We start from the raw sequence: 27129 nt of genomic DNA on the forward strand, positions 1-27129 counted from the left end.
CATCCCTCATTTCAGCAATAGGACACCAGACAATCAACACGACAGCTCTGTAATGTCCCTTAGCTTTGAAATTTGTGAGACCAGCATGCTGTTTCTCAAGGGAAAAAGAAGAGAGAGACATAGGGAATGTGGAGGAAGAAGGACTATTTTTATACTCCCTTCTGTCTTCCAGCTAGTTATGGTGTCACAACATCGTGTGCTTCTCATCAATTAAACCACGACAATGTTCTCTTTTTCTTTTACAGCCTCCCAAAAGCAGTCTTAAATTTTGGGTGAGGTTTCATGATTTGGTGAGGCTTTTATGATAGCTGCCGATGAATTCTGTGGTGTTTGTTTTGTTTTGTTTTTTTGCTTCTCAAAATAAATTCCCCTTTGGCTAACTGGATCTTTCTGGTACAGAATTTAGAAACAAATAATTGCAGGCTTGAAATGAACTTTTTGGTTATCTGCTGAACTTACTCCACATCTATTGAGGCAAAGTTCTCAATGTCTTAATATGCATAACAGATTGTAGATCTGCCATTGTGTTTGTGTATGCTTGTTTGTGTGTTCGTGTATGCAAAGACAATAACTGGAGAGAGACTAGGAGTTGTAGAGAGAGTTGTGCTGAGCCTGCTTCTCTGTGCCACATGTCTGATTGGTGGAAGCAGCAGAGCCACAATGAGGACTTGCAACATGAAGACTGGATTTGCATGCTTCTGGACTCAATGCTGGAAGCAATCCAAATGCTACATTAAGCTTCAGCTTTGCTTCTGGCACTAAAAATGCTAGGTACAAATTTTCAAGGGATGTGCAAGTACAACTCCTATGTTGAAATGCTGCTATGGAGAAGGGAGGCCAACTGTTTCTGTGAAATTAATACAGAGGGTGTACCAGATAACAGAGAAAAGCAACCAAGCCAACGATTCACACCAGAACTAGGAAGAAAGTTGTTACTCAGGTAATGGCCTAGCCCAAACAGTAAAACCTTTATACCTTTTCTGCTGAGGGAGTCCAATGATTAGCCTGGTCAGTAAAGAACCTGAGAATATTTCACTGCCCACAGGTCCAAGCTGCAATTCTGCAGTTCACTACATACAGCAACTGAACACAGTGCTGAGAGTTCTTGATTCTAGCCCTGATTGCTCTTGGCTGTAGCACGATCACAGTGGGAAACCAGCTCCAACTAGTGAGCAGCAGTTCTGAAGGCATTAGGTACAGCCATTCGTTCTGGTGCTGTGGAGAAGCCCACAAGGCAAGTTAGCAAGGTAGGTTAGTCACCACAGCACCAAGGATAGTTCCAAGTGAGCAACTTGCTTCATCAAGGGTTGTAAGTGACCCGAGGCCTTTTGAGCCCGTCTCAAAGTCCACATTTCCTAGGCTATGCCCCTTTTTGTAGAACTGGAGTCTCAAAGGGTCAACTCTCTGGCCTGAAGACAGGCAGTTTTCATTTGCTCCGTGGCCTCCCAACTGGTGTACTCTAATTGGCAAAGTGATGCAGGAAGCACTAAGTTCCTTAGGTGAGGGCCCCGACTCTGTCTTGAAGCCAGTAGGAGAACACTTCAATCTCCCAGGACATTCTATACAAGATCTCAATGTAGCTGTCTAATTCTGTGAGGTTTGCAATCCTGAATGTTTGGGGGTTGGAAAAGAGAAATGCACTCTATTTAGTCAACAGAGGAAATATTTTTGAAATACTGTTGACAGAAATAGATCATGGGGACACATTTAAGCACAGATAAGTAATTGTGTGCTGTCCCCTTAAATACATTCAAGAATCTTGAATCCCATCCTATCACTTGAACTAAGAGAGCTGAGCCTACTGGATCAGGCTAGTTGCCCATCTAGTCCAGCATCCTGTTCTCACAGTGGCCAACTAGATGCCTTGAAAGCAGATGCTGAGCACAACAGCACTTTCTCCACTTGTGATTCCCAGCTGCATGTGTGTATTAAAAACTCTGTCAATAAATCTGTTAGCAAACTGTTATGTTAGCCAAAAACTACCCCCCTAGTAGTGACTAAATTAGTGGCCGAGGTTTGACAGACAGCACAGGGCACACATTGTGAATACTGCCCGATTAAACTTCACTCTCTGAGCACAAGGAAATCTGGACTGGCTGGAGGGAGTTTTTATGATTTCCATTAGCTTCTTGCAGTGGTGCTTATATTGAAGAACCCAGTGAAGGAAGAGTTGACAGCAAGTCAGGTAGCTAGGCTTAAATCCTCAAGCTCACAGCTTACATTGGCTAGGGATGCTCTTGATACATTTACAGACAGAATAAACAGGAACAAACCAGCTTTCGTTTCCTTCTAGCGGTCTTTAAGCCTTTTATTAATGCTGCTCCACTGGAGTTCATATTTTAGATTTTTCCAATTGTGATAAAAGCTTGGAAGAAGCTTTGATGGCATAAAAGTACAGCAGGAGACTTGAGGGGGTTGCTGGCCAGCACATGAGGCCTGACTCTCAACTGCGCTGGGATGCTTTGCAGTGGAGGATGCGGCAGCTTTTCTAGATCTAGGTCAGGTTTGATAAATGCTATGCTGCATTTCTACTGTAGCTACTGTAGCTACTGTATGGCAAGGTTCTCCAACACCCTCCCTTATGTGTACAAATAGAACATGTATTTAGAGCTACAAGCACCAAAATTGCAGCTGTCAAGTGCTTTTACCTTGTTAATGTTCTGAAATTGGAGCCAAACACCTGCACATAGAAACTTAGAAATAAGTTCAATAATACTGCAGCAGTCTTGCCAATTATCTCTACAATGTTAGTCTAATGTAGAAATTGTTATGCATGCCAGGTTACCATGTGGCTCATTGTTAATGGTTTTTGGACCTATTGAGGTCCTGTAGTTTGCTTGACACAGCGTTTTATAGGTGGAGTTTATTTCAGGCATGTTATGTAGCGATAAAGACAGTTGTGTATGAACAGCCTGCTTCTTCCTGCCTGTTTTCCTTCTATCTCAACACACAGAAACTGCAGATAATTCCAGGGGATTCATATGAAATTGCCAGTTAGGATGGAAGGGTAGAGAAGGAGTTCTTGTGCCTCCTGCTGCACAAAAATTAGTGACAGTGTGGCCACATCATCTCTTCCTTGGCAAACATGTGAATTGGGCATTGCATGGACCTAGAGGTTTCCTTGTGTGCTGGGAATCCCTGAGGTATGCTCTGATATTGGAGATAATATATGGCAATCATCACTAACAGCCATTGCTTTATTAATTACCATGGATGTTCTAAGGTAAAATAAGTGACCTGGTTTGCGCATCACATTAAACCATAGTTTTGTTTACCCAGTGGTGCAATAGTAGCAGGAGGGCCTATGGAACTGTTGAGCAGTATGCTTCTCCATTACATTTAACCATAGTTTGACATGTGATCTGGACCAGTGTACGATTTATTTCCCCACCCCCTTGCTAGTGGTCTTTTACTTAAGTATAAGAATAGCATTTTACTTAGTTTTATTCCAGGGTTTCCTTCCTTAATGATGGTGTTCTGCACTACTTTGATTGCCTGTGAGTGGTAGGTTCAGTTTGGATATGTGTCTTCCACCTATTGCTGGCTTCTCTAAGGCTGACGTTCTTAAAGATAGGATGCCCTTATGATTCACTATAGTAGTTTAAATGGAACATAAGAGCTCTTTAAAAGGTTAGGTAGATTAGCCCCCAGTTTTGCATCATATGGGGGCATCTAGGAGACCTGTACTCAAAAGAACATAAGAGCAATGAGCCAGACCATTCCAGATGACATTTATATACTCGTCAACATCTGGAATGAATTTAGTCTCTCTAATCATCAATGTAAAATACTAGGCTGTTCTTTTGGTTTCTGTTTTCCATATGACAACCCTAGCTAAACTGAGTCTCTAATACAACACAGCTAATGGCATCCATTACGTGTAATTGAACTTTTTATTAAAGGAATGATTGCAGAAAGAAAAACTAATTAGAATTAAAGAAATTTGTCTGGTTGCTCTGTTTTATCGTCTTGTTGTTGAAGGCCAATTGAATGACAGTCTAAATTGTTTATTGTGCGTCAGCATCTCAGCACTGAACAGGGAGGCAGGAATAAAGAGAGAGAGAGAGAGAGAGAGACCAAATGTGTGGGAAACAGAACAGGAGAGACAGCAGATATATAATATATTGGGCATGTGCATTAAAGATGAAGAGTTTTCTTCCCAAAAAAGAAACATACGTACATTTAACTTATATGCCACCCTTCATCAAAAGATCACAGGGTGATTTACAATGTAGAACACAAATGCCAATACATAATATCTATATAATATAAAAACCAAAGTAGTTATAATTGTATTTATATAATAAGAAATAATATTCTACAATAAAATGCACACCCTCTCAGCTCTTACCTCAGAGCTTTCCTTTTCTCTCTCAGTCTCTAATTGTGAGACACCTTCACTTACCTGCCTCTCACTCAGCGTTCTTCCACTATATATCTGCCACTTTTCTGTGGCAGGACAGCTTTTCATTTAGTTTAATCATCATTAATATGTGTAATATCTTTTTTCTGTGTCTGAGAAGCTGAGGGTGGTAAAAGGAGGTGTTATTCCGGTTTGTTCGCATAGGAGCCATGTGAAGTAGGTTAGGCTGAGAGGTATTCTTAAGTAGCCCCAAATCAGCCAGCAGTCTTCATAGCTAGCTAGCATTTGGACCCAGGTTTCTCTGCTCCAAATCCAACCTATAAGTGGTTTGGTATAACAGGTGGAAGACCTCTACCTGACTGGTCCCTTCCTTCCAGGTCTTCAAGCCTAAAATCTTTGATTTGCTCTTGTGGAAAGCCAGATTCTGTTTACCATATTTACATCCCTCCCATGCCACCCTGAAACTAACAACTTGCTCAATTCCCTTCTAACATGATAATTCTCTGATTTTTACTAGGAAAACTGAAAGTTAACATCATAAAATTATGTCCTCAATAACTATCTTTACCAACTATGGTGCAAATGCACAATACAGCCTTGTTATTGATGCTACCTCTAATACAATATTTCGCCTCATCTCTGAGAAACAAGGGGTGTGTGTACTCACATTTTTGTCATGTTCTTTAGGCATGTAGCATACACCTGACCAAAAGGTTTAATTTCTTCATTTTGGAATACCCACAGAATTCTGTCTGTTTCTTAGCAAATCTTTGCCATTTTCCACAGTTGTGAGCCATTTCTTCTACATGCATAATTTTCACTGAAGTTCCTGAAGGTCTTCAAAACTTGGTTGAATTGTATCTTATAAAACATTTACCAAAAACTAAAAAAAGAATGTACATGTCTTTGGCTTCTATGTCCTCAAAGTGCCCCAGAGGCACAAGAAATATAACAGCTTTACTTGCTACAGCAATGGGATTAAGTAAAGGTACTACATTTGTCTGATCCTTCTAATCTATTGTAAGGAGTCAGAGTTTGAAATATAATAACCATTGTGTGTTTGACTGGGAGATAACAGTATGATAAAAAAACATTTGTCTTGTACTGGCAACAAGACAACTAGATTTGTACATTACCTAAAATGTACAACATGGGGGGAAAAAACCATAGAATGATTTGGAGATATGTATGGAAAAAATGTCCAAGAGGTGCATTTTTTTAAAGATTATTTCCCTGCAAGATTTTTACACACATACAAAATCAGATTATCCGTTGTAGTTTTTTCTTCTGCAATACTAATTCAGTGTGCCACATAAGAAGACACACTTCTTATGTGTATACTGGTAGCTAGGAGTGGGATTCCCCTAAAAAGTCCCACCAACAAAAGACTGTGCAAGGACTTCTCCTTGCACAATGAGGCTTTCCTCCTCTTTCCTGTGTGCCCCCATTCCCCCTTAAATGGGGCTTTTCACATGGGGCAGTGCACACTTCTGCCGAGAAACTCTGTTGCCTGGAAACAAACCGTTGCTCCATACACACCATACATTTAAAGAACCCCCCATCCCCTAAAAAAAAATCATGGGAACTGTCAAATACCCCTAACAGAGCTACAGTTCTCAGCACCTTTAACAGACTACAGCTCTAGGATTATTGGGGTTTGTGTGCTTTGAATGCATGATGTGTATACAGCCTGCCCACAAGGGAATATGAATGAAACACTCTTTATATCAACTGTGATATGTGTTCAGCCCCGTGCAACATAAACCCCTGTGCTAGGTAGGCCAATGGTACAACTCAGTATAAGGCAACTTCACATGCTCATATAGTAACCGATATTTTTCTCAGTTCTGCTGATTTGTAAATGAAAATAATCGATTGCTGTGAATTCTAATTGGATTTAGTTGGAGGGATAGGGTGGGAGTTTAGGACAGTGTAAATGAAAACACAGAATATGGCCTCTAATATTATTCAAGTGAATGTGAGGTGAGGCCTTTGAAATCCCACTCCCTTTGCCAAAGCATTTGTCAGCCTGGAGCTGTTGTGTTGTTTCAGTTTGTCATGAAGGAAATCTGCCAACATTCTTAGCGAATGTTTCCCCATCCGGGAGTGACCTCTTCACCCTCAAGCATAATCATTGGTTGGCTTGCAACTTTGCCAATTAACACTGATTGTTTAGAATGTGCAGATCAGCTTTCTGAAATCAAAATTTTAATAACTCAGAGCTTATACAATAGAAGGGAAATATTGCTAAAGCTTTATGTGGGTAAGGAAGGAAGTACCCTGCAAATAAGCCAGAAGATAATTAGGTGATTTGATTCATAATTTGGAAATCACTTAAGGAAATATTGCTTGTCTGATCAGCAACATTACTAAACTATTAAAGCAATGTGCTTTTGTTTATATTTGACTTTTTCCAATGATAAAAGAAACTTGTGATAGCTAGCAAAGAGAAAGGCATTAGAATCTCCCATTATCTTGCACTACTAACTATATGAATTAATATGATGGTCTTGTGTCAATGAAATCTTATTAACCTTCCTATAAAGCACCATTTGGCTAAATTAAATTGTATTGTTTAAATATTCACAGGCAATATTGTTGTCCATGATGAAACATCCACATCCCTGCCTGTCTTGCTCTCCCTTGACCTTTTGCTGTTCTTATCTTATCTCATGCATTGTCTAAAATCATCAGATGCCTCACATCTAAAGGCAGGAGTTAACATAGCGGCACAACACTACTCCCTGCTTCTTAATTTCAAAATGAGAATAAGCATGGCTAGAGGGGCAGACTAGAATTACAGGGACCTAGATTCCAATTTCCACTTAGGCTGCAATAATACCCCTATTTACTTGGGACCCAGCAATTTCAATAAAACTTACTTCTGTGACATGGTCAGAATTGTGCTGTTAGCCATGAAGCTCACTGGACGATCTATATCTCTATTCATGGTGTTTTCATGAAAATAAAATTATGTATGTTGGCAGTGAAGCAGGAGAGAAATAATGTATGTCACCCCAAGTCTCTTGAAGGAAAGGTGGAATGTATGAGGGTAATAACATAAAGGGGGGGGGCAGTTTTAATCAATTCCTAATTCAGTTTACCAATTTTCTCTCCCACCCCCTTCTATCATATATTATCAGTTGGGTGAATGGTTCCCATGTTTTGACATGCTGGGAACCTGGGTTTCCTTATAGATTCAACAATGGAATGGACTTCCTCAGGTGGTGGACTCTCCTTCATTGATGGTTTGTAGCAGAGGCTGGATAGCCATCAGTCATGGATGCTTCAGTTGGGATTCCTCCATTGCAGGGGGTCGGACTAGGTGACCCCCTCAGGCTCCCTTCCAACTCTTAAATTCTATGATTCTATGGTAAACAAATGGTCTTGCAAGTGAAAGGGAGGCTGGTGCTGCTGGTATTGTGATGGTGAATCTGTTAGGACACCTCATTTTTCACTCCTCCTAGTTCTGTTTTCCCCCTGTCTGCAAGGAACAGCATGAACAGAATGCTAAATATGTCCTTGTATTACTCATGGAATGGAAAGGTCACTGGAATGAGGAATAAAAGACCCATGCCCCTAATACAGGGTGAATGAATGAAGCTTTAGGGTTCTAAGATAACCTAGAGATTTCAAGAGGGGAGAGGTTACCAAAAACAACATGAATTACATTTTATTTATAAATAACCCTCTGCCAAGACAGTTGCTCTGCTCCACAGAAACAATCGCTAGGGAAAAATCTCTACAGATTAAAAACATAAATTAAATATAATAAAATACACATTAACATGAGAAATAAAACTACTTCTCAATTATCAGTAAAGGAATGGATTGAGTTGCAAACCCAGTAGGGTAAACCTTCTGGCACAAAGACTCTGACCAATTTCACATGTGCCCATTTTGAGAGGCTTTCAGACAGCCATAGCAACAGTTGGAAAGACACAGTTTTAAACAGGGGTCAGCAACCTTTTTCAGCCGTGGGCCAGTCCACCGTCCCTCAGACCATGTGGTGGGCCAGACTATATTTTTTGGGGGGAAATGAACAAATTCCTATGCCCCACAAATAACCCAGAGATGCATTTTAAATAAAAGGACACATTCTACTCATGTAAAAACACACTGATTCCCAGACCGTCCATGGGCCGTATTGAGAAGGCAATTGGGCCGCATCTGACCCACGGGCCTTAGGTTGCCTACCTCCGGTTTTAAATGTGCTTGTATCAGGTTTTTAAATCAGGTGAAGGTCATGTAGGAAGGTGGACTTACAATCGCATTGTGACCTTGCTGTGATATTTATGCTAGGAACACAGGAACCAGCTGCCTTTTACTGAGTCAGACTCATGGTCTATCTAGCTCAGTATTGTGTACACTGACTGGCAGCAGCTCTGCAAGATTTCAGACAAGGGTCTCAGCCTCAGTGCCAGAGATTGAACCTGGGACCTTCTGGATACAAAGCAGATGGTCTACCACTGAGCTACCATGTAATTTCTAATACAACAGCTCTTGATTGCTACTTGGTATTCCAAGCTTCAATCTGATGGTTCCAATTGAGCCTACTGTGAACCTACTATGTTAGAAACATATTTACAAAATATTTGTAATTCTAACAGTGTGAGTTGATACATTGTAGACTCATAGGGTTACTTTTCCTACTCCTGGGAAGAGTAGCACTATAACTGAGAAAAGACAGAAAGAATACACACACACACACACACACACACACACACACACACACACATATATATATATATATATATACCAGATCATTCAGATATACTGATTCATATAGAATTTTGGAAAAATAAGAGCCTTGGGAAAATTTGGAATAGGGGGTAAATTTATGAAAGCAATTGAGGCAATTTATAGCACACAAACGGCCAGATTAATCATTAATGGAAAGCTATCGGAAGAATTTGGAATATTTAAAGGAACACGTCAAGGGTGCCCTTTATCGCCGCTATTATTCATCGCAGCATTAGAATTCCTAATCTGCGACTTTAGGATTGATGAGGAGTTTAAAGGGATCTCAATAGGGAAAAGGATTTTTAAATTAAGAGCGTTTGCCGATGATATTATTGTAATGATGGAGGATCCAATTGACATGATGGGAAAGTTAGAACAGAAATTGTTAAATTATGGAGAATTAGCGGGATTTAAAGTAAATGGGGGGAAAACTAAAATAATGACAAAAAATTTAAGGAAAGATGAATTGGACAAACTGAAGAGTATTATTGAGTGGGAAATAACGAATAAAATAAAATATCTGGGAATAGTAGTAACACCAAATAATGTTAACCTATTTGAAGATAATTATGTTAAAACATGGAAAACGATTAGAGAGGATTTGGATAAATGGGGAGGGCTAAATATGACTTTTTCAGGGAGAATAGCGGCGACTAAAATGATGATTCTACCCAAAATTTTATTTTTATTTCAAATGATACCAATTAGAATTAAAAAAGAAACATTTGACATGTGGCAAAAAGATATTAGCAGATTCATTTGGGAAAAGAAAAAAGCTAGGGTCCAATATAGATTACTGACAGATGCCAAAGAGAGGGGAGGATGGGGGGTCCCTAACCTGAAGATCTATTACGCAGCAGCGTGCCTATGCTGGATGAGAGAGTGGTTTTTACTAGAAGATCAAGACCTATTAAATTTGGAAGGCTTCAGAAATACACGGGGTTGGCACTCGTATCTGCTAAAAGAAAAAACAGGAGACTATAATTCCTTCTCAGACCATGTCTTTAAAAGATCTCTATTTAATGTCTGGAATGAATATAGGGAACTTTTAGAACCCAAAATCCCCTGGTGGACCTCCCCCTTGGAGATGGTTTCAATGAGTAAAGATCCTAAAGGAGGAAAGTGGGTAACATACAAGGAATTAGTAGATAAGGTTAATGACCAATATGTATTAAAACCCTACCATCAAATAGAACAATACTGTCTGAGCTGGCTACATTATTGCCAGGTGTTAAGCATCTTCAATAAACACAAAGCGGTTGGATTTGTTGAAAATAGATCAAAATTACAGGAATTACTATTAGACAACCCCACAAAGTCTTTAGCAAAAATTTACAAACATTTACTTGAATGGGATATGAAAGATGAGATGACTAAACACGTAATGATAAGATGGGCGCAGGATGTTGGAAGAACGATCTATAGCTCTCAGTGGGACAAATTGTGGGGGGAGGATATTAATTTCACGGCTTGTATGGGGATAAAAGAAAATATATGGAAAATGGTATTTAGGTGGCACTTGACACCGGCCAAATTAGCCAAGATATATAAAAAGGAATCTGATAGATGCTGGAAGTGTAAAGCAGAAGCAGGAGATTATCTTCACTGCTGGTGGAATTGTAGCAAAGTGAGTATATTTTGGAATAACGTTTACGAGAAATTAAAAAAAATGTTGAAGTGGACGTTTGAAAAAAAACCCGAGACCTTCCTCCTAAGCTTGCTACCTGAGAACACCCCCAAAGATAGGAGAAGTCTCCTCCTATACGCATGTGCAGCGGCAAGAATAGTACTAGCCAAAAACTGGAAAGGAGATAAAGTCCCATCACTTGAAGATTGGCATCTAAAATTGGTAGAATATATGAATTTAGCCAGAATAACGGCAATAATTAGGAAAACTTCTAAACAAAAATTAAAAACGGAATGGAGTTATGCAGTAGAGTATTTTCACAAAGAGGGATTAAGCTCAAAATGGGTGATATGCCTAGAATAGAAACAACAAGCTGCTAGATAAACATTTAAAGTAGGGAAGATGGAAATGAAATGAATAAAAATATGTGTATAATATATTTGAGAAACACATAATTATTAAAGAGAATCATTTCAAGGAAGAAACACAATGATTTAGGAATGGTGAAAGGAAACCGATCTCATTATCTGGAAGTTTCTTTTTATTGTGGGATATTTCCCCTCTCTTTTTTTTCTTTTTTTTTCTTTTTTCTTTTTATGGTACTTTGAAATTGTACCTTCTTTTTTTTTTCTCTCTCTCTCTCTTTTTTTTCTTCTTCTCTCTCCTTTGTGTTTTCTTTTTTGCATTTTGTATCTTGTATTTTGTATGCTTTGTGCTTTTGATTTGTCTGTCACCATCTTATCTTTTTGCTTTTTGATTTTGACCACTTTATGTAATTACTGCCATTTTATGAGTTATCACTTGTATGACTTTTAAAAGAAGAAATAAAGTTGTTTTTAAACTGAAAAAAAAAAAAAAAGAATTTTGGAAAAATAAATAGCTGAGTGGCTGAAGGAATCCTGAACACAGACTTGATATTTGAGAGATGTTATCATTTTCAGGTTGGCACAACAGAAATCATAAGGGGCTGGAGAAAAAGAGTGTGGATTTAACCCTCTAGCAAAATTCATGTTACTCAGAGGGTCATTGGTGGTGGGACAGGCATATGCCCCTCCCCCCATGGGCCCTTGGGGATATAATTTCCTTTCCGTGGGAGCGTGATCTCTCCATTGACTTACATCGGGAAGAGGTGGTGGTGGAGTACACAGCATAGATCCATGTGGGGGAAAAACACAATCCTTCCTCCAAATCACTGTGATTGTAGTGTCCAGGGGAAATCATTCTGATTAAGGCCTAGACCTATAAGTCAAAATGAAAGCTCTTGCACACCACCTCTTCTCTTGAGCTTGATTTTGTGTTATGTTTTTAAATGCAGCTGACTCTTTAACATGCAGCATTGAGGGTGGTGGGCACTGGAGCCCACAGAGTGATGCAGGGCTTTACCGGTATCTCTGATCCAACTGGAGGCACTTTGTGAATGGCTCAGTCTGACTCAGGCATGTGAAAACCTCATCTGAATCACCCCTGTTCTCCTTGTAATTCAGGAACTATTCAGAGTCATACTACAGTGGTACCTCAGTTTAAGTACACAATTGGTTCCGGAAGTCTGTACTTAACCTGAAGCGTACTTAGCTGGAAGCGAAATTAGTGTATTCTAATATTTCTGTTGGAAGCCACCCAGAGTGGCTGGGGAAACCCAGCCAGATGGGCGGGTTATAAATAAATTATTATTATTATTATTATTATTATTATTATTATTATTTTATTAAACTGAAGCGTATTTAACCTGAAGCAAACTTTCCTATTGAAAGTTCCAGATGGGTCCGCGGAGTACTCAACCTGAAGTGTACTTAACCCGAGGTATGAGTGTAATTGGTTCCGGAAGTCCATACTTAACCTGAAGTGAAGTTTCCCATTGAAAGTAATGGAAAGTGGATTAATCCGTTCCAGACAGTTCCAGAGGAGTACTTAAACTGAAAGTACTCAAACCGAAGCGTACTTAAACCGAGGCGTGACTGTATATGATACACATATTTGCAAACGTTTGTTTAGCATAATCATAACCTTGTGTTTTTTGTGTGTATATTTAAAACATATTAGATGCATGCCTAAAATATATAATGTAGTTAGTAGTACCAAGACTTTGAGGAGGACAGATTACTTAATGGTTCTATCAGAATTCTCTTCACACATCCAGAACAGAAATAAGAAAAGATGAAAGCACAGGGCACTGTTGTTGTTGTTTAAAAGTTTAATTAATAAAAATGATGAGCCAGAATGTTTTATGTCTTGTATGCTTATCTCATTTGACTGCATCAGTGAACCCAAATACCTTTGCATGAGGAGCAGCAAACTCATTTGAGTAATTTAAGGAGGTGAATGAAACATGATACACTCCATGATGATCTATTAGATGTGGCTGTCATACCAAGGCAGATTTGATTTAAACAAATTCATCTGACATTCTATCCCATAAACAATGGTAGATGTGGCAGGTGATCTCGATAGGGCTGAAAATGGTTGTTCTAACCTTGGCAAATTCTTGCAGGGCTTTGACAGCAGCCCTTAACAAGAGGTATTAAAGCATTTATTCATGAGATCTTTCCTATATCACTGGTTTGGCTTACTAGTACAATGAGAATGTGGATGTCATGTAATCAAACTTTGTGTGTGTGTGTGTGTGTGTGTGTGTGTGTGTGTGTATGTGTGTGTGTAGCTGTTTCAAGAAAAACAATAATAAATCAAAGGATTGTCTCTTCTGAACTGACTCAGCTAAGGGACAAGCTATATGTAGTTGTATGTAACTTTATACAGTGTGTTTAATGAAAAGAAATCCCATGGGTGAGAATATGCTCAGAGACCCCCTGTTCCTTAATCCTAAAGGCTAGCTAAATGTGATGCTAAATCTGTAATTAGATAGCAATTATTTCCTGGTTAGAAAAAGGGAAACATGCTGAATTCTCTCTCAATTTAAAATAAAAAATAATAAAAGATTCTGCCTTGTGCTAGTATATGCACAAATGAAAATGTCTCCTTAGCAACGAAGTATGTTCTGGATGTAACCCAATATCAACAAATCTGTCTCAACATCTGCTTTATAGAGTTGATCCTATAAGTATGCACTTCTGGCTCCATAGTGCTAAAGGTCAATGTTATTAATGCTAACTGCAGCCTTGGATTAACATATTCACACAGTAAGGATATCCATACCATGGATTTGTTGATAACCTACAATCCTGAAACAGCCTTTCACTTACGTTTTTCATAGGTTTTTCATATGTTTTTCATATCACAGTTTCCTCCATTTACAGATTAATATCTCTGAGAAAATGCTACACTGCCTGCCATTCATTTCTTTAAAAAAAGAAAAAAAATGGCTGCTAATACAAGTTGCCAGAGGGCTTGATTATTTGCAATATTCCCTCTGTGCATTTTGTGAAATGCTGGTAAAGAGCAAGGCTATTTGGATGAACTGGAGGCTGGATTCTGTTTGGAGTACATGAATCAACTTTCAGGTTATGCATTAAAATCTAAAAAACTCAAAGAACAATTATTAGCAAATATGTTTCATTAATTAGCACACTCTTGAGCAAGAGTTGTACACACACCATATTAACCAAGCTGTTTCAAAATTGAGAGAAACAGCTTTCATAACAGTGCCCCCAGTTTAATCCCGTCAATAGGAACTTCTAATGCAGTGGTTTTTCAGGAAATTGCCCAGTTTCTCAATCAGATTAGATTAGCAGTTTTTGAAAGAACAGTTAGAATAATCTCTTTTCAATATCTGATGAAGCAGACTCTGGTCCATGAAAGCTTATGGCATAATACATCTGTCAAGGTGCTACAAAACCCTTGGTTCTCTCTTCACTAGAGAATAAGATCTTGTCTACTTTTTGCAGCCTCCAATTTAAGTAAACAATGATCATAACAGACATTAGACATTGTGTGCAGAATTCTCCAGAATCCCAGAAACCCTCCAGAATATACAAGAAATTACTAGCTTTAGGTCAGGAGGTCACAGACTTTTAATATCACTATAGTGGAAATAGGTGTCAAAGGGTATATTTCTCTATATTTATAATCCTACATACATTACACAATTCAGGGGAAGTAAATCCATTTTCATGCCAGCTTTTGCTGTTATGTACCTGCTGATTTAACCTCTGTGGTTTAGATTACTACTTGAAAATGCACTGAAAATGGGATTAGCAAAAATGGGATTAGATTGGTTTTTTTGTAATTATTTTTATTATTATTTCCTTTTATAATGTATATAAAACAGAGAAAACAATTATAATAGACAAATATTTAAAGATGAAAAACTAAACTGTAAAACAGGCACATAGAATGAGTAGTTGCACATGAGTTAAAATAACAAAGTCCAGGTAAAGACTAACAGCTTTATCAGATCATCAAGTATAGTTCCAGATTTGCCAGGCTTTGTGACAAGGGTTGTCTTCAAAATGAAGGTTCCACTGTATATAAAAAGTGTGTGGAGATTCTAGCCCATGTCATAATCTTAAATTATGTGTAATCTTTTCAATTATAGCTATATTCCAGAGTGAGTGGTACCAAACATCCAGTGCAATATTTAAGGCTGTTTTCAAGTGAGCTGCAATTACTATTCATGCTGCCAATATAATATATAAGACCAAGCCTTTTGGTATTGGTATCATCAAAAACCTAACAATAATTTTGGACAGTATTTTGTTTGGTAATATTTATCATTTCTGTCAAAATTAAATTCCAATAATCTTGCACCAGCTGACATTCCCACCATAAATTATAATATGTACCAAGTTTATTGCGCCCCCTCCAACAATTAGGTGATATAGAAGAAAATATTTTTGACATTTGCAAAGGAGTATGATACCATTTGTGTGATAGTTTTCCAGGGTCGGGCCACTGGAAACAGATTTTAATGGTTGTGCTTCCTAACCCTGAGAAGAATTTATGTGCCAGTGGATGAGATGATTATTGTGTCCCTGAAATGATGGTGTGTGTGTAAATGGGGGGGGGAGGGATATGGCACTCCATATGGGAGAGAATTATAGGGTTTTGCTGTTAGGGCTTGGAAAGTTCTTAAAGTAAAGCAGAATCAAGACTGACCCAAAACATTTTGATGCTTACGGCATCCCATTTCATATACTGAAGTTGATTGGACTGGTGCTTGAATCATAATTTGACACTGGGGTGTGACAGTTTCTTCCCGAGAGCAGTATGCTAGTTTAGGAGGCGCAGGGCAGACTGCCCTCCAATACCTCAAACCACCCCCTGACATTTGTAGCATGAAGCAGTTGCCTCACTCTGGCTAAATATAGGGCCAACCCTGAGCTGAATCCTTACAATCTTTGCCAGATTGAACAGGCAAAATGGATTGAGTGAAATCTGATGCTGTTGTTGTTGTTTAGTTGTTTAGTCGTGTCCGACTCTTCGTGACCTCATGGACCAGAGCACGCCAGGTACTCCTGTCTTCCACTGCCTCCTGCAGTTTGGTCAAACTCATGTTGGTAGCTTTGAGAACACTGTCCAACCATCTCGTCCTCTGTCGTCCCCTTCTCCTAGTGCCCTCAATCTTTCCCAACATCAGGGTCTTTTCCAGGGAGTCTTCTCTTCTCATGAGGTGGCCAAAGTATTTGAGCCTCAGCTTCAGGATCTGTCCTTCCAGTGAGCACTCCGATACTGTAGAACATGTAAATTTTCTGGAAATTATTATAATGTATATTGATTTGGCATTTTCATCTACTGCACCCACACACATTTAGTCCATCCTCCTAGATTCATTATGTATTCAAATATATTAAAATCAGTTGTGTAGTTGATATGATAGGAGAACAGAGCAATTGCACAATGAACAAGGAAGGAAAGCTAACACAAACTGAATAATGGAGGTACAAGGGCTCAGTCTTGGCTCTTACAGTTTTTGGACTGTCTTTCTCAAGAAACGAATATTGAATTTGGACCCCAGTGGCCTGACCCTTAAAGAACATGCACAATTGTTTTGGAACTGGAAGAAGAAATATAAGAAATCTAGGAAAGCCAAGGTCAGAAGAAAGAAAAGGTGAACATAATCTAGAACAGGCATAGGCAAACTCAGCCCTCCAAATGTTTAGGGACTACAATTCCCATCATCCCTGACCACTGGTCCTGTTAGCTAGGGATCATGGGAGTTGTAGTCCCAAAACATCTGGAGGGCCGAGATTGTCTATGCCTGATCTAGAGCTGCAAAAGTATTAAAGGCTGAACTTCATATATTAATTTTAAATAACCATCTCTTTATTGCAGGTCTCTAGTAGGAATACGGGGACACAGGTGGCGCTGTGGGTTAAACCACAGAGCCTAGGGCTTGCCGATCAGAAGGTCAGCAGTTCACTTTAGCCTCTATAGTTAGAAACACACAGTTAAACCTTTGGCTAAATCAGATGCTCTTAAGACCCAGTAGAGAAGCTGCCATATTATGCACCTGTGTTCCAGTTTTAAATTGGAACCAGTGAAGGCGGTGAAGGTGCTGTGTAACGGGGTGAGCTCCCGTTGCTTGGTCCCAGCTCCTGCCCACCTACCGGTAGCAGTTCGAAAGCACATCAAATTGCAAGTAGATAAATAGGTACCACTCTGGAAAGAAGGTAAACGGTGTTTCCGTGTGGTGCTCTGGTTCGCCAGAAGCGGCTTAGTCATGGGGGCTACATGACCTGGAAGCTGTACACCGACTCCCTCGGCCAATAGAGCGAGATGAGCACCGCAACCTCACAGTCGCCCATGACTGGACCTAATGGTCAGGGATCCCTTTACCTTTACCTTTAGTAGGAATACATTGCAGGTATACCACTTCATTTTAGCAGGATTCCCTAGTAGATTGCATGCACGTTAAGTTAGAAAACTAGCTCTCAGGAAGCATTAAGCTCCAGGTGATGGGTGGTAAAATTATTCATCTTGCAAGAAATTTAATAATAATTGCATACCAGCCCTTAGAAATGTCCAAATGTTTGTACTTAGGTCTCAGTATTTGTACATTAATTATATAGTGTTTGAAGTATTTCCAGGGATTATTGCGAGATGAAGAATTTTACCATCCATTACCTGGAGCTTAAAGCTTCCTGAGAGCTAGTTATCTAACTGAACATGCTCCCAATCTACTTCTGGGGACTCTTGCTAAAATTACAATATAATTGGGTGGACAATACGGATAGCCTTATGCTTTTTTTCTGGAACATAATGGGAATTTTGTTAGCTTGCATTGTTCTGCTTAGAAAGAGTGTTAACCTTAGATGTATGACGTAAGTTGAGGTAATGGCTTCTTGTGTAGCCTTATTGGCTTGATAAGGGTCCTTTAAGCTGCGCCCAGGCAGGGACAAAGAGAGTCAATAACGACACTGAGGGTTAAATTCAGAGAAAAAGTTTAATCTCTATATAGAGAGACTCTTGGTGATCACCTTCACGACAAGAGTAAAGAAAGACAAATTTGCAAAGATTCTTATACACTTTTTTTCTTTTTTTTCTGTCCCCCCCTTTTTTTCTTTTTCTTTTGTTTGCTGATCTTTTTCTCTTTTATGGAAAAGTGGTTGGGCGGACACTCCCCTGGCTTCTCCCTTGTTTTTCTGGGGCTCCTCGGTGGCGGGGGAGGGGCTTTGGGGCGGGGGAGAGGGGGGGAGGACAAACCCAATCCTAAAATGAACCATCATCGGCTGTTCACCTTCATGGGACCCGCTCGTGGCAGGAGGGGGCTTATGGAGGGGGGGACAGAAGGCGGTGGAATCAAATTATGCTATGTATATTTTCTTTTTTGTTGTCTTTTTTCGCTGGTTTTTTCAAAATTTAATAAAAATATCTTTTTAAAAAAAGATTCTTAAACACTTCTTGGGCTCCTTCCCCCCTCCTCAGGAATCCACACTGTAAGAGTGCGCACGCAAGGGGGTCATAGGTTACAAATACATATATGGATCTTCCTGTGTCCTGTCCTTCTCATAAACACATGCATATATGGATCTTCCTGTGTCCTGCCCTTCTCATAAACACATACTGACTCAACAAAGCCTTCAGCCTTCAGTAAGGCTAATTTGTGCATCAAGCTAGCAACTTCCAGCGTCAGGCTGGAAGTGCGTCATCTGCTGATAAGCCTCTCTATGCCTCTCGTTCTGTCTTCCAGGCAAGGCCAGCTATCCAGCCTTGATAGCTAGCAGGGCATCCTGTCTTGCTGTCGAATGTTTTCATTACACTTTAACACAGAGGCAAAGAGAATAGCATTTTAAGGAGAAAAGCATCCACGGAATATGGGGGGGCTAAGCCACACAGTCAGAATTATACAATGCAGGCAATGCAAACTATAGGATCAGATTTATCTCAATAATACAATTGGCAAATCTCTCTCTCCACTTGTTTTCATATTTTTTTAGATAAGGAAAGTAGCACTGTATGCCTACAGAGTGGCACTCAGCCACAGATAATTGTAGCATAATAATAATAATAATAATAATAATAATAATAATAATAATAATAAAATTTATTTATACCCTGCCCATCTGGCTGAGTTTCTCCAGCAACTCTGGGCAGCTTCCAGCAAAATATTAAAATACAATTATCATCAAATATTAAAAGCTTCCCTAAACAGGGCTGCCTTCAGATGTCTACTAAAATCAGATAGTTGTTTATTTATTTGACATCTGATGGGAAGGCGTTCCACAGGGCGGGCGCCACTACCAAGAAGGCCTTCTGCCTGGTTCTCTGTAACTTCACTTTCACCAGAAGGCCCTTGGTGCTGGACCTCAGTGTCCAGGCTGAACGATGGGGTGGAGACGCTCCTTCAGGTATACTGGGCCGAGGCCACTTAGGGCTTTAAAGGTCAGCACCAACACTTTGAATTGTGCCAGGAAACATACTGGGTGCCAATGTAGGTCTTTCAGGACTGGTGTTATGTGGTCTCGGTGGTCGCTCCCAATCACCAGTCTAGCTGCCGCATTCTGGTTTAGTTGTAGTTTCCGGGTCACCTTCAAAGGTAGCCCCATGTAGAGCGCATTGCAGTAGTCCAAGCAGGAGATAACCAGAGCATGCAGCACTCTGGCAAGACAGTCTGTGGGCAGGTAAGGGTCTCAGCCTGCGTACCAGATGGAGCTGGTAGACAGCTGCCCTGGACACAGAATTGACCTGCGCCTCCATGGACAGCTGTGAGTCCAAAATGACTCCCAGGCTGCGCACCTGGTCCTTCAGGGGCACAGTTACCCCATTCGGGACCAGGGAGTCCTTCACACCCACCCGCCCCCTGTCCCCCCCCCCCAAACTGTACTTCTGTGTTGTCAGGATTCAACCTCAATCTGCTAGCTGCCATCCGTCCTTCAACCGCCTCCAGACATTCACACAGCACCTTCACTTGTTCCAATTTAAAACTGGAACACAGGTGCATAATATGGCAGCTTCTCTACTGGGTCTGAAGAGCATCTGACTTAGCCAAAGGTTTAACTGTGTGTTTCTAACTATAGAGGCTAAAGTGATGAATGCGATTTTTAAAAATTAAATCTGTTATTAGATCAGTCTATTGGGCTGTTCTCATTTCTCTCTTCTTCCCTCCTTCAAACATGTATTTTGCTTCCTCTTTCTCACATTTTTTCTACTGCAGTGGTTCTCAAATTTTATTCTGGGAAGTTCCCTGGAGTTTATTGTAAGCTTATGAGGGGTTCCTAAATTAAAAGATTAATAGTAGTGAACAAGCTTCTCTGAGGGACTATGGGCCAATTAACAGCTTCCCATCAAACATGACTTACTAGCAGGTGGTAGTTAGACATGTGAGGTTACAAAATCATTAAACTGGTTTATTTAAAAATGGGGAAATTTTTATAAGAAAACCAAATAAACATTCAAAACATCCTGATGTAAAATAAATCCTAGCAACATTAGCTTTGGGATTGAAGCAGCTGGTTAAAATGTTTTTTCTTTTCTTTTCCCCAATGTGTTCTACTATTGCAGTGTCACCATAGTCCTCATTATAAACATTTTAATTATGACCTTTCCTTTAGTGATAAATATCTGTTTTATATCTGAGCCTCTGGTCACCAATCTTTCTTCCTATTCTCCCTCAGAAGGCTCTCAAACGAATCCCTAACTGTCATTTCTAAGGGGCCTCTGTCAGCAGCACCTGCTTTCTTCCCAAGGTTCTAAAAGGGGTTTCCCTCACTCAATGCAGGGCCACCTCTTCTCAGAAGCCTGAAAAGGATTCCAAGTTACCTCACAACAGATATATTATCAAGTTAAATGTCAATTTTATAAACCACATACTACTTTATAATACATTCACCTAAATACCAGTTACATAACAATGCTGACCCAAAATTACAGTTTACAGTTTAACTTTAGTGGCTGTACATTGTGCTATATGCCAACATGCTCGGATTAACATCAGAGAGGGCCCTGCTGCAGTGTTCTTCCTACAGTCTGAAGTTAGGCAGGCAACTACAGTATGTGAAAAAAATTTTTTGTCGTTATAATGGCACCAATATTATTGAATGTTCTCCCCAGAGAGACCTGCCTGGTTTCTTCATTGTTTAGCCTTCCCTGGTTAAGGATACATTGCTTTAAAAAAAGGCCTTTGTGGAGAGATGGCAAGCTGATTATTACTGGTAGTGGGGACTGATGTTTTTCCCTTGTACCTATCTATTAGGTAGATCAGTATTATTATCTCCAGAGTTACAGATGTGGGGAGGGCTTTAAACCAGAGGGAGTGGCTTGCCAAAAGCCACAACTGAATTACAGTAGTAGCTAAAGTGAACTTTGAAATGGAGACTCTGTGGTTCACAATTCAAATCTCTTATTCACAACTCTACATGAATGCATTAATGGAAATTGAGCACAAAGAATTTCAGAACATAGATTTTCAGCATCTGGTTTGTTCATAGTTGGCTGGTTAAAAAAGAAAGCAAAATGGATCCAATGAGATTTTGGGGTGGATTCTGATTGTAATGTGTATATAATAATGGTTTGTTTTTGGTTTGGTTGATGATAAAAACAAATAATAACAAGTCCTATTTAGCTGGATCTGGATGCCATATGTTAGATACAGTACTGTATTCAGTTTAATTCACAATTGTTCTTTGAGCTTGCTTCATTATTTGAAGTTAGAATAGTTTAATGGGTATAGATACTGTTTTTCTGTGGTGATTCTGATGTGTGTAGCTTGTGAGCATATCTAAAATGGGAAATGTCAGAGTCCTCACACTGGTCTGACCAGTGTTTTCCTGATACGGAACAGAATTTCAAAGGCATTGCAATAAGAAAGAAAGGAGAAGGGGAACAAAACAGACTGGCCCATTGATTTGTAAGGTTCGACACCATATTGACTAAGATGCTGCTTCATTGTCACTAGGCCCAGACCTGTAGTGTAACCACAGTCTACCTGGAAGAAAGCAGCACACTGGAGATTCCAGTGTAGGACCTAGTGAATTCAGGATCACACCAAATGGTTGTCCTGTGAAAAAAGATAGTCATCTCCATCTTGGAATCCTAGCTCCATAACTCATAATGGTGTATTACTGCAATTTTTACACTACATGGAATTAACAACACTGCTTCTTGTTTTCTTTTGTCTTTTCTGCAGGAACGAGTGGAATATCTCTTTCTCATTATTTTTACAGTGGAAGCATTTTTAAAAGTAATAGCATATGGACTTCTCTTTCACCCTAACGCTTACCTCCGCAATGGCTGGAATTTACTAGATTTTATAATTGTGGTAGTAGGGTGAGTATTCATGGTTTATGTATGTGTTTCCTCTATTTAAACACAAAATGGGAATGAGATATTGTGTCTGTATGATGAAATTAAATACGTCCTACCTTTTCGGGCAGGGCTGTGGTGCCTTTAACAAGTGCTGTACATACAGAAATGTGGCAGAAAAAGCTTTTCCAATTCAGAGGTTGTTGCGGTGGCTTTTAGAATCATCAAAGTTACCAACATTAAGGATAAATTTAAGTTTTGTTGGGTGAAATAAGCCTTCTTTGAGGCCAGAATTCACATGACATAGAAGATGATTGACAGGACTTCCCTAACAATGTTTTATGTGTTCAGAGGAGGTTGTTCATGAGTGTTTCTGATTGGGGTTGCAGCTCTGAAAAGTGGCTCAAACTTTTCTTCCAATTTAAGCTCAAACTTTCCACCTAATTTAAATTAAACCTTGGCTATTGCTTCTGATTTGTCTGGAAAGAAAAAAAATCACAAGCACCACTTTGGGTGACATGGCATACCAAGGCTTTTGGTTTGTTGTTCCCAGTGGAAGTGAAGACTTTTGAGCAGCATGCACCAGTACACTGCTCATTCACATTAAATCTTAGTTAAACAATTACTATGTTTTCAAGTGATGTGGAAACCAGCCATAGCCAAGAGATCATGTGATGAAACCTCATTTTGTATTATAATTTGCACAGATTTAGTTTAAATTAGGTTAAAGTAAATTAAATAGCACCTAACTTTCAAAGCCAGTTTTCAAAATACATTATTTCTAAGAGAGGAGATAGGGTAATAATGACAGCAGTAAATCTATGTGGAGCTATTAAATGAAAGACTGATCACAATCTTGGAATAAGTGCCTCTTCTGCTATAAGTGGGTCTCTTCAGTCATACTAATGAGTAATGATGACTGCAGAGCTACTCTAGAACTTTTGTCCCCTATTACTGTGTAGGCAATTCCAGATAGTAGTTCCTCCAGCTCCAGCACAGGATAAACCTCAAATAGGGATTATTTGACAATACATGGCTTGGCAGTATGGTAGCTGGGATACTGATAACATTGATGTGCCACCTGTGAATTTGTATTTTATTGTCTTGGTGAGTTTCCTCACATACTCCTGCCCTTTTTCATGTTGATGCCAGCTGACTGACATCAAGATTTCCAAACAATAATTGATTCCTATTACTTTCCAGTATGCTATGGAATCTCTAAAAGGGATTAGTTATGTGCAGTATAAACAGCATCACAGCTTTGTACTTTGTGTTAATTAATTTGAAATAACCATGGAATCAGAAACACCCTGAATCCAATTCACTAGCTGTCTTAGGTGACAGATAATCTCACTGAGCATGCATGTTTATCACTAAAGTAGGGCATTTTAATGAGCTTTGTATCCAGTGTTGTCCTTCTGTTCATTAAAGGCTATTTGGTCATTCAACTTCTTCCATGAATGGAAGGAGAAAGAGGTGATTATTTGCAAATTGACCCTTTCTTGTCAGCTCCCACACATGAGTTTCCAATTGCTGTATAGCTCAGTTGTCTTGAGCATGATAGCACCAAGGTTGCAGGTTTGGTTCCCTATTCCCCTACAGAATAGTTGCATATTCCTGCACTGCAGGGGGTTGGACTAGATGATCCTCAGGGGTCCCTTTCAACTATAATATACTATAACTCTATGATTCTATCTGGCACACGTGGGCACCATGGCACATGGAAGGCTTTTTAGGTGCCTTTGGGCAGGCAACCCAAACACTGAACTTCTAAGTGATCTCTGTGAAATGGCAGCAAAAAAAGTCCAAAAAGGTTGGCAATCCCTGACCTATACTGTCCTAGAGAATTCTCTGACATTATGGTCACCAAACAGGATACTATTTGGTGCACCACCCAATAGGGATCAGAAGAACTCAATAACAGGGACACCTTTGCATAGTTTCCTTAGGGCCTGGCCTGAGTGAAGGCACAACACAATTATCACACTACTTCTGATCTCAGCCTTTCTGGACCTCAGCTACTGACCAGTATTACCAGCTGTTGGTGCCACTCACAGCAGTAAAAACATTGTGTCATTGTGCCATCAATGAGCCTGCCTAGTAGGGATGCTTTACTTCAATTTCTGTTTCGGAAAGAAGAGACTGGCTTGCTTACATTAGCAATATGAAACTGTACCAAGAAAAAGGAAGAGCAAGAAATGCAAGAAATGGATCCAGACCCAATTATACCCTTCTGAAGGAAGATACACTTAAAGATTTGTAGTTTTGTAACAATTATCCTTGCACTGGGACTAATGCTGCTTTTTTTAAAATGGATTTTACCTCAGATAATTTATGGCCTTTTTACAATTGAACCATTAAATACTGCTTTGAGGAAAAAGTCCCTTTGCACAGGTTTCTGTCATAAAGCTGTATATAAGTGTTACTAGCTGAGCGAAGAGATCAGACAACTGTCTAATGAGACAGAAAATCTTGAACTGGTTATCCTAGTCAAAACGTTACTTTACTTTTTAAGTTTGTTTTTCTTCTCTTCTGCAAAATGGATAACATTAAACTGTAGATTTACGATCTTAAGAGGACACAATTTAGTTGTAAGGAAACAGACTGATACTGTTGGGTGCAAGCATGGACTTAATATTACAGTATAGACAAAATTAATACCATGTTTTTGGAAAGATAATTAGCCATACATTTAACAACAGAGAAATACAGCAGAGACAGTTATTCACCCACTAACTCATGGGTATTAGTAAGATAATTATTAATTATAACCGATCCTCTAGAGACCCATGTGTGTAGAGTCTGTAGGGCTTGTAGATAAAGGGCCCCAATAGTACTGAGTTTAAATCTTAATAAACTTTGTAAGATAGCAAAAAGTCATTTCAGGCTGGTTCTATTTTGCGAGTGGGATTCATTCACACGCTGGTAAAATTGGGTTGTTGTAAGTTTTGTTTTCTTGTTTTTTGTTTTTACATTGTTTTTACACTTATTTATTGTGATCTACCCAAATAACTGTATGTTATGGGACTGGTGGCTGTGGTCTAAACCACTGAGCCTCTTGGGCTTGCCGATCAGAAGGTTGGCAGTTCAAATCCACATGATGGGGTAAGCTCCCGTTGCTCTGTCCCAGTTTTTGCCAACCTAGCAGTTCAAAAGCATACCAGTGCAAGTAGATAAATAGGTACCGCTACAGCGGAAAGGTAAACAGTTTCCGTGTTGTCTGGCTTCCGTCACGGTGTTCTATTGCACCAGAAGCCATTTAGTCATGCTGGCCACATGATCCAGAAAACTGTCTGCGGACAAATGCCAGCTCCCTCAGCCTGAAAAGTGAGATGAGCGCTGCAACCCCATAGTCACCTTTGACTGGACTTAACCGTTCAGGGGTCCTTTACCTTAACTTTATGGGATGACATATACATGTTGATACATATATAAATAAGGTGTGTGTGTGTGTGTGTGTGTGTGTGATCTATATTTATTTATCTATGTAATCTAATTATATCTGATAAATGCAACCTGACTCTTTTACCCTCAGCCCCATCAATGGCCAGCCCTTTCCACTGGCCTGCCTAGCCCCAGCTGCCTTTCCTCTCTCAGACTCGATCACTTTGCATAGTATGGGATGTTGAGAGAATTATACCCTCCCATTGTTCTATTATTTGTTTAGTAATCACCTTAGTTTCTTCTCATTGATTAATCTTCACTTTTATTCCCTTTCCCTAATATGAAGATTATAACTGAGAGCAGAGACTTATTTCAGATTTTTGCACAGCACCTAGGAATTTCAGGCATAAAAGAATGTATTTTGGGCAGCAGCTCCCCAGTTTTAGAAAGACCTCATAAGCGAGGCTATTTCACATGTCCATTGATTTATTTTCAGCTTCGGGCAATGACCTTGTTTATTTTCCCAGGCCTTTTAAAAGAATTCTATTAACATTTCACTGTGATTTTAGGATGTTGTTTTAGCTCTGTGAAGAGAATTTTGTGACTCTGTATTACATTTTATCCTTGTGGCTGAAATTGTGTTTCCCTCTGGTTTGTTATTGTTTTGTTTTACAGAATCTGGGGGCTGCTATTTGATTGGTTTTATTGGATTGGGGATTTAGGGCTTTGACAACCGTGTCACTCAGCTGATGGTATGGCTTCCATCATTGAAACGAGGAGGGAAGACTTTATCCACGATTTCCACTACCTCAATAGCCCTCTAAATCTTCTCTAGGGGGTCTCCCAACCCCCTGAAGCAGATTTGAGGTGAGTGGGAGTGGGGCAGGGAGAGAGAGAAGAATCACTGAAAATTGTTGCTCTCCTGTTCCACTTTACCATCAGCTGAGTGGCTCTATAGAATACAACCTTTACTGGTAATTTTTTGTAATAGTTCATTGCCTAGGTAACGTGTAGGCATAAGAGGAACTCAGTTTCACTTTCTTTGTTTCTCATTTTTCCAGTCTTAAGTTCTCTACATTTCCATATATATTTAGCATTTTTTTAAAAAAAGTCTTCATGAAAATATGCCTGCATTTAAATACGAATTTCAGACAAATATACACATTTTTGAAAAGCTGTTTCCTGTTATATAATGGATTTGTTTAGTCTGTTTTCACTAATAAATACATTTTTATGCACACTTTACCTCAGTGTATATGCCTCAGTATATGTTATATGTATTGGCTGAAGAACTGCATTGTATAATTTGGAGAATGCAAATTTCGAAGGATGGCTGTGTTTCAGTTCACATGTTGTTTTGGAAAGTGCAAATTGGTTA

The 27129-nt window shown here is 39.4% G+C and overlaps 1 protein-coding gene across 26 annotated transcripts in view; it reads left to right on the top strand.

Annotated features, from left to right (window-relative positions):
* The window catches only part of CACNA1C (calcium voltage-gated channel subunit alpha1 C), a 541815-nt gene that overhangs the window by 287993 nt on the left and 226693 nt on the right, over positions 1-27129 (top strand). For all 26 annotated transcript variants that reach the window (XM_088676810.1, XM_088676812.1, XM_060279995.2 and 23 more), the window contains one exon: positions 22252-22391. In XM_088676810.1, coding sequence (XP_088532936.1) covers positions 22252-22391 — 140 coding nt within the window. Of the gene's footprint in view, positions 1-22251; positions 22392-27129 lie in introns of those variants that run through there.

This window comes from Zootoca vivipara, chromosome 9 (genome assembly GCF_965207765.1).
Source record: "Zootoca vivipara chromosome 9, rZooViv2.hap1.1, whole genome shotgun sequence".
Lineage (NCBI taxonomy): Eukaryota > Metazoa > Chordata > Lepidosauria > Squamata > Lacertidae > Zootoca > Zootoca vivipara.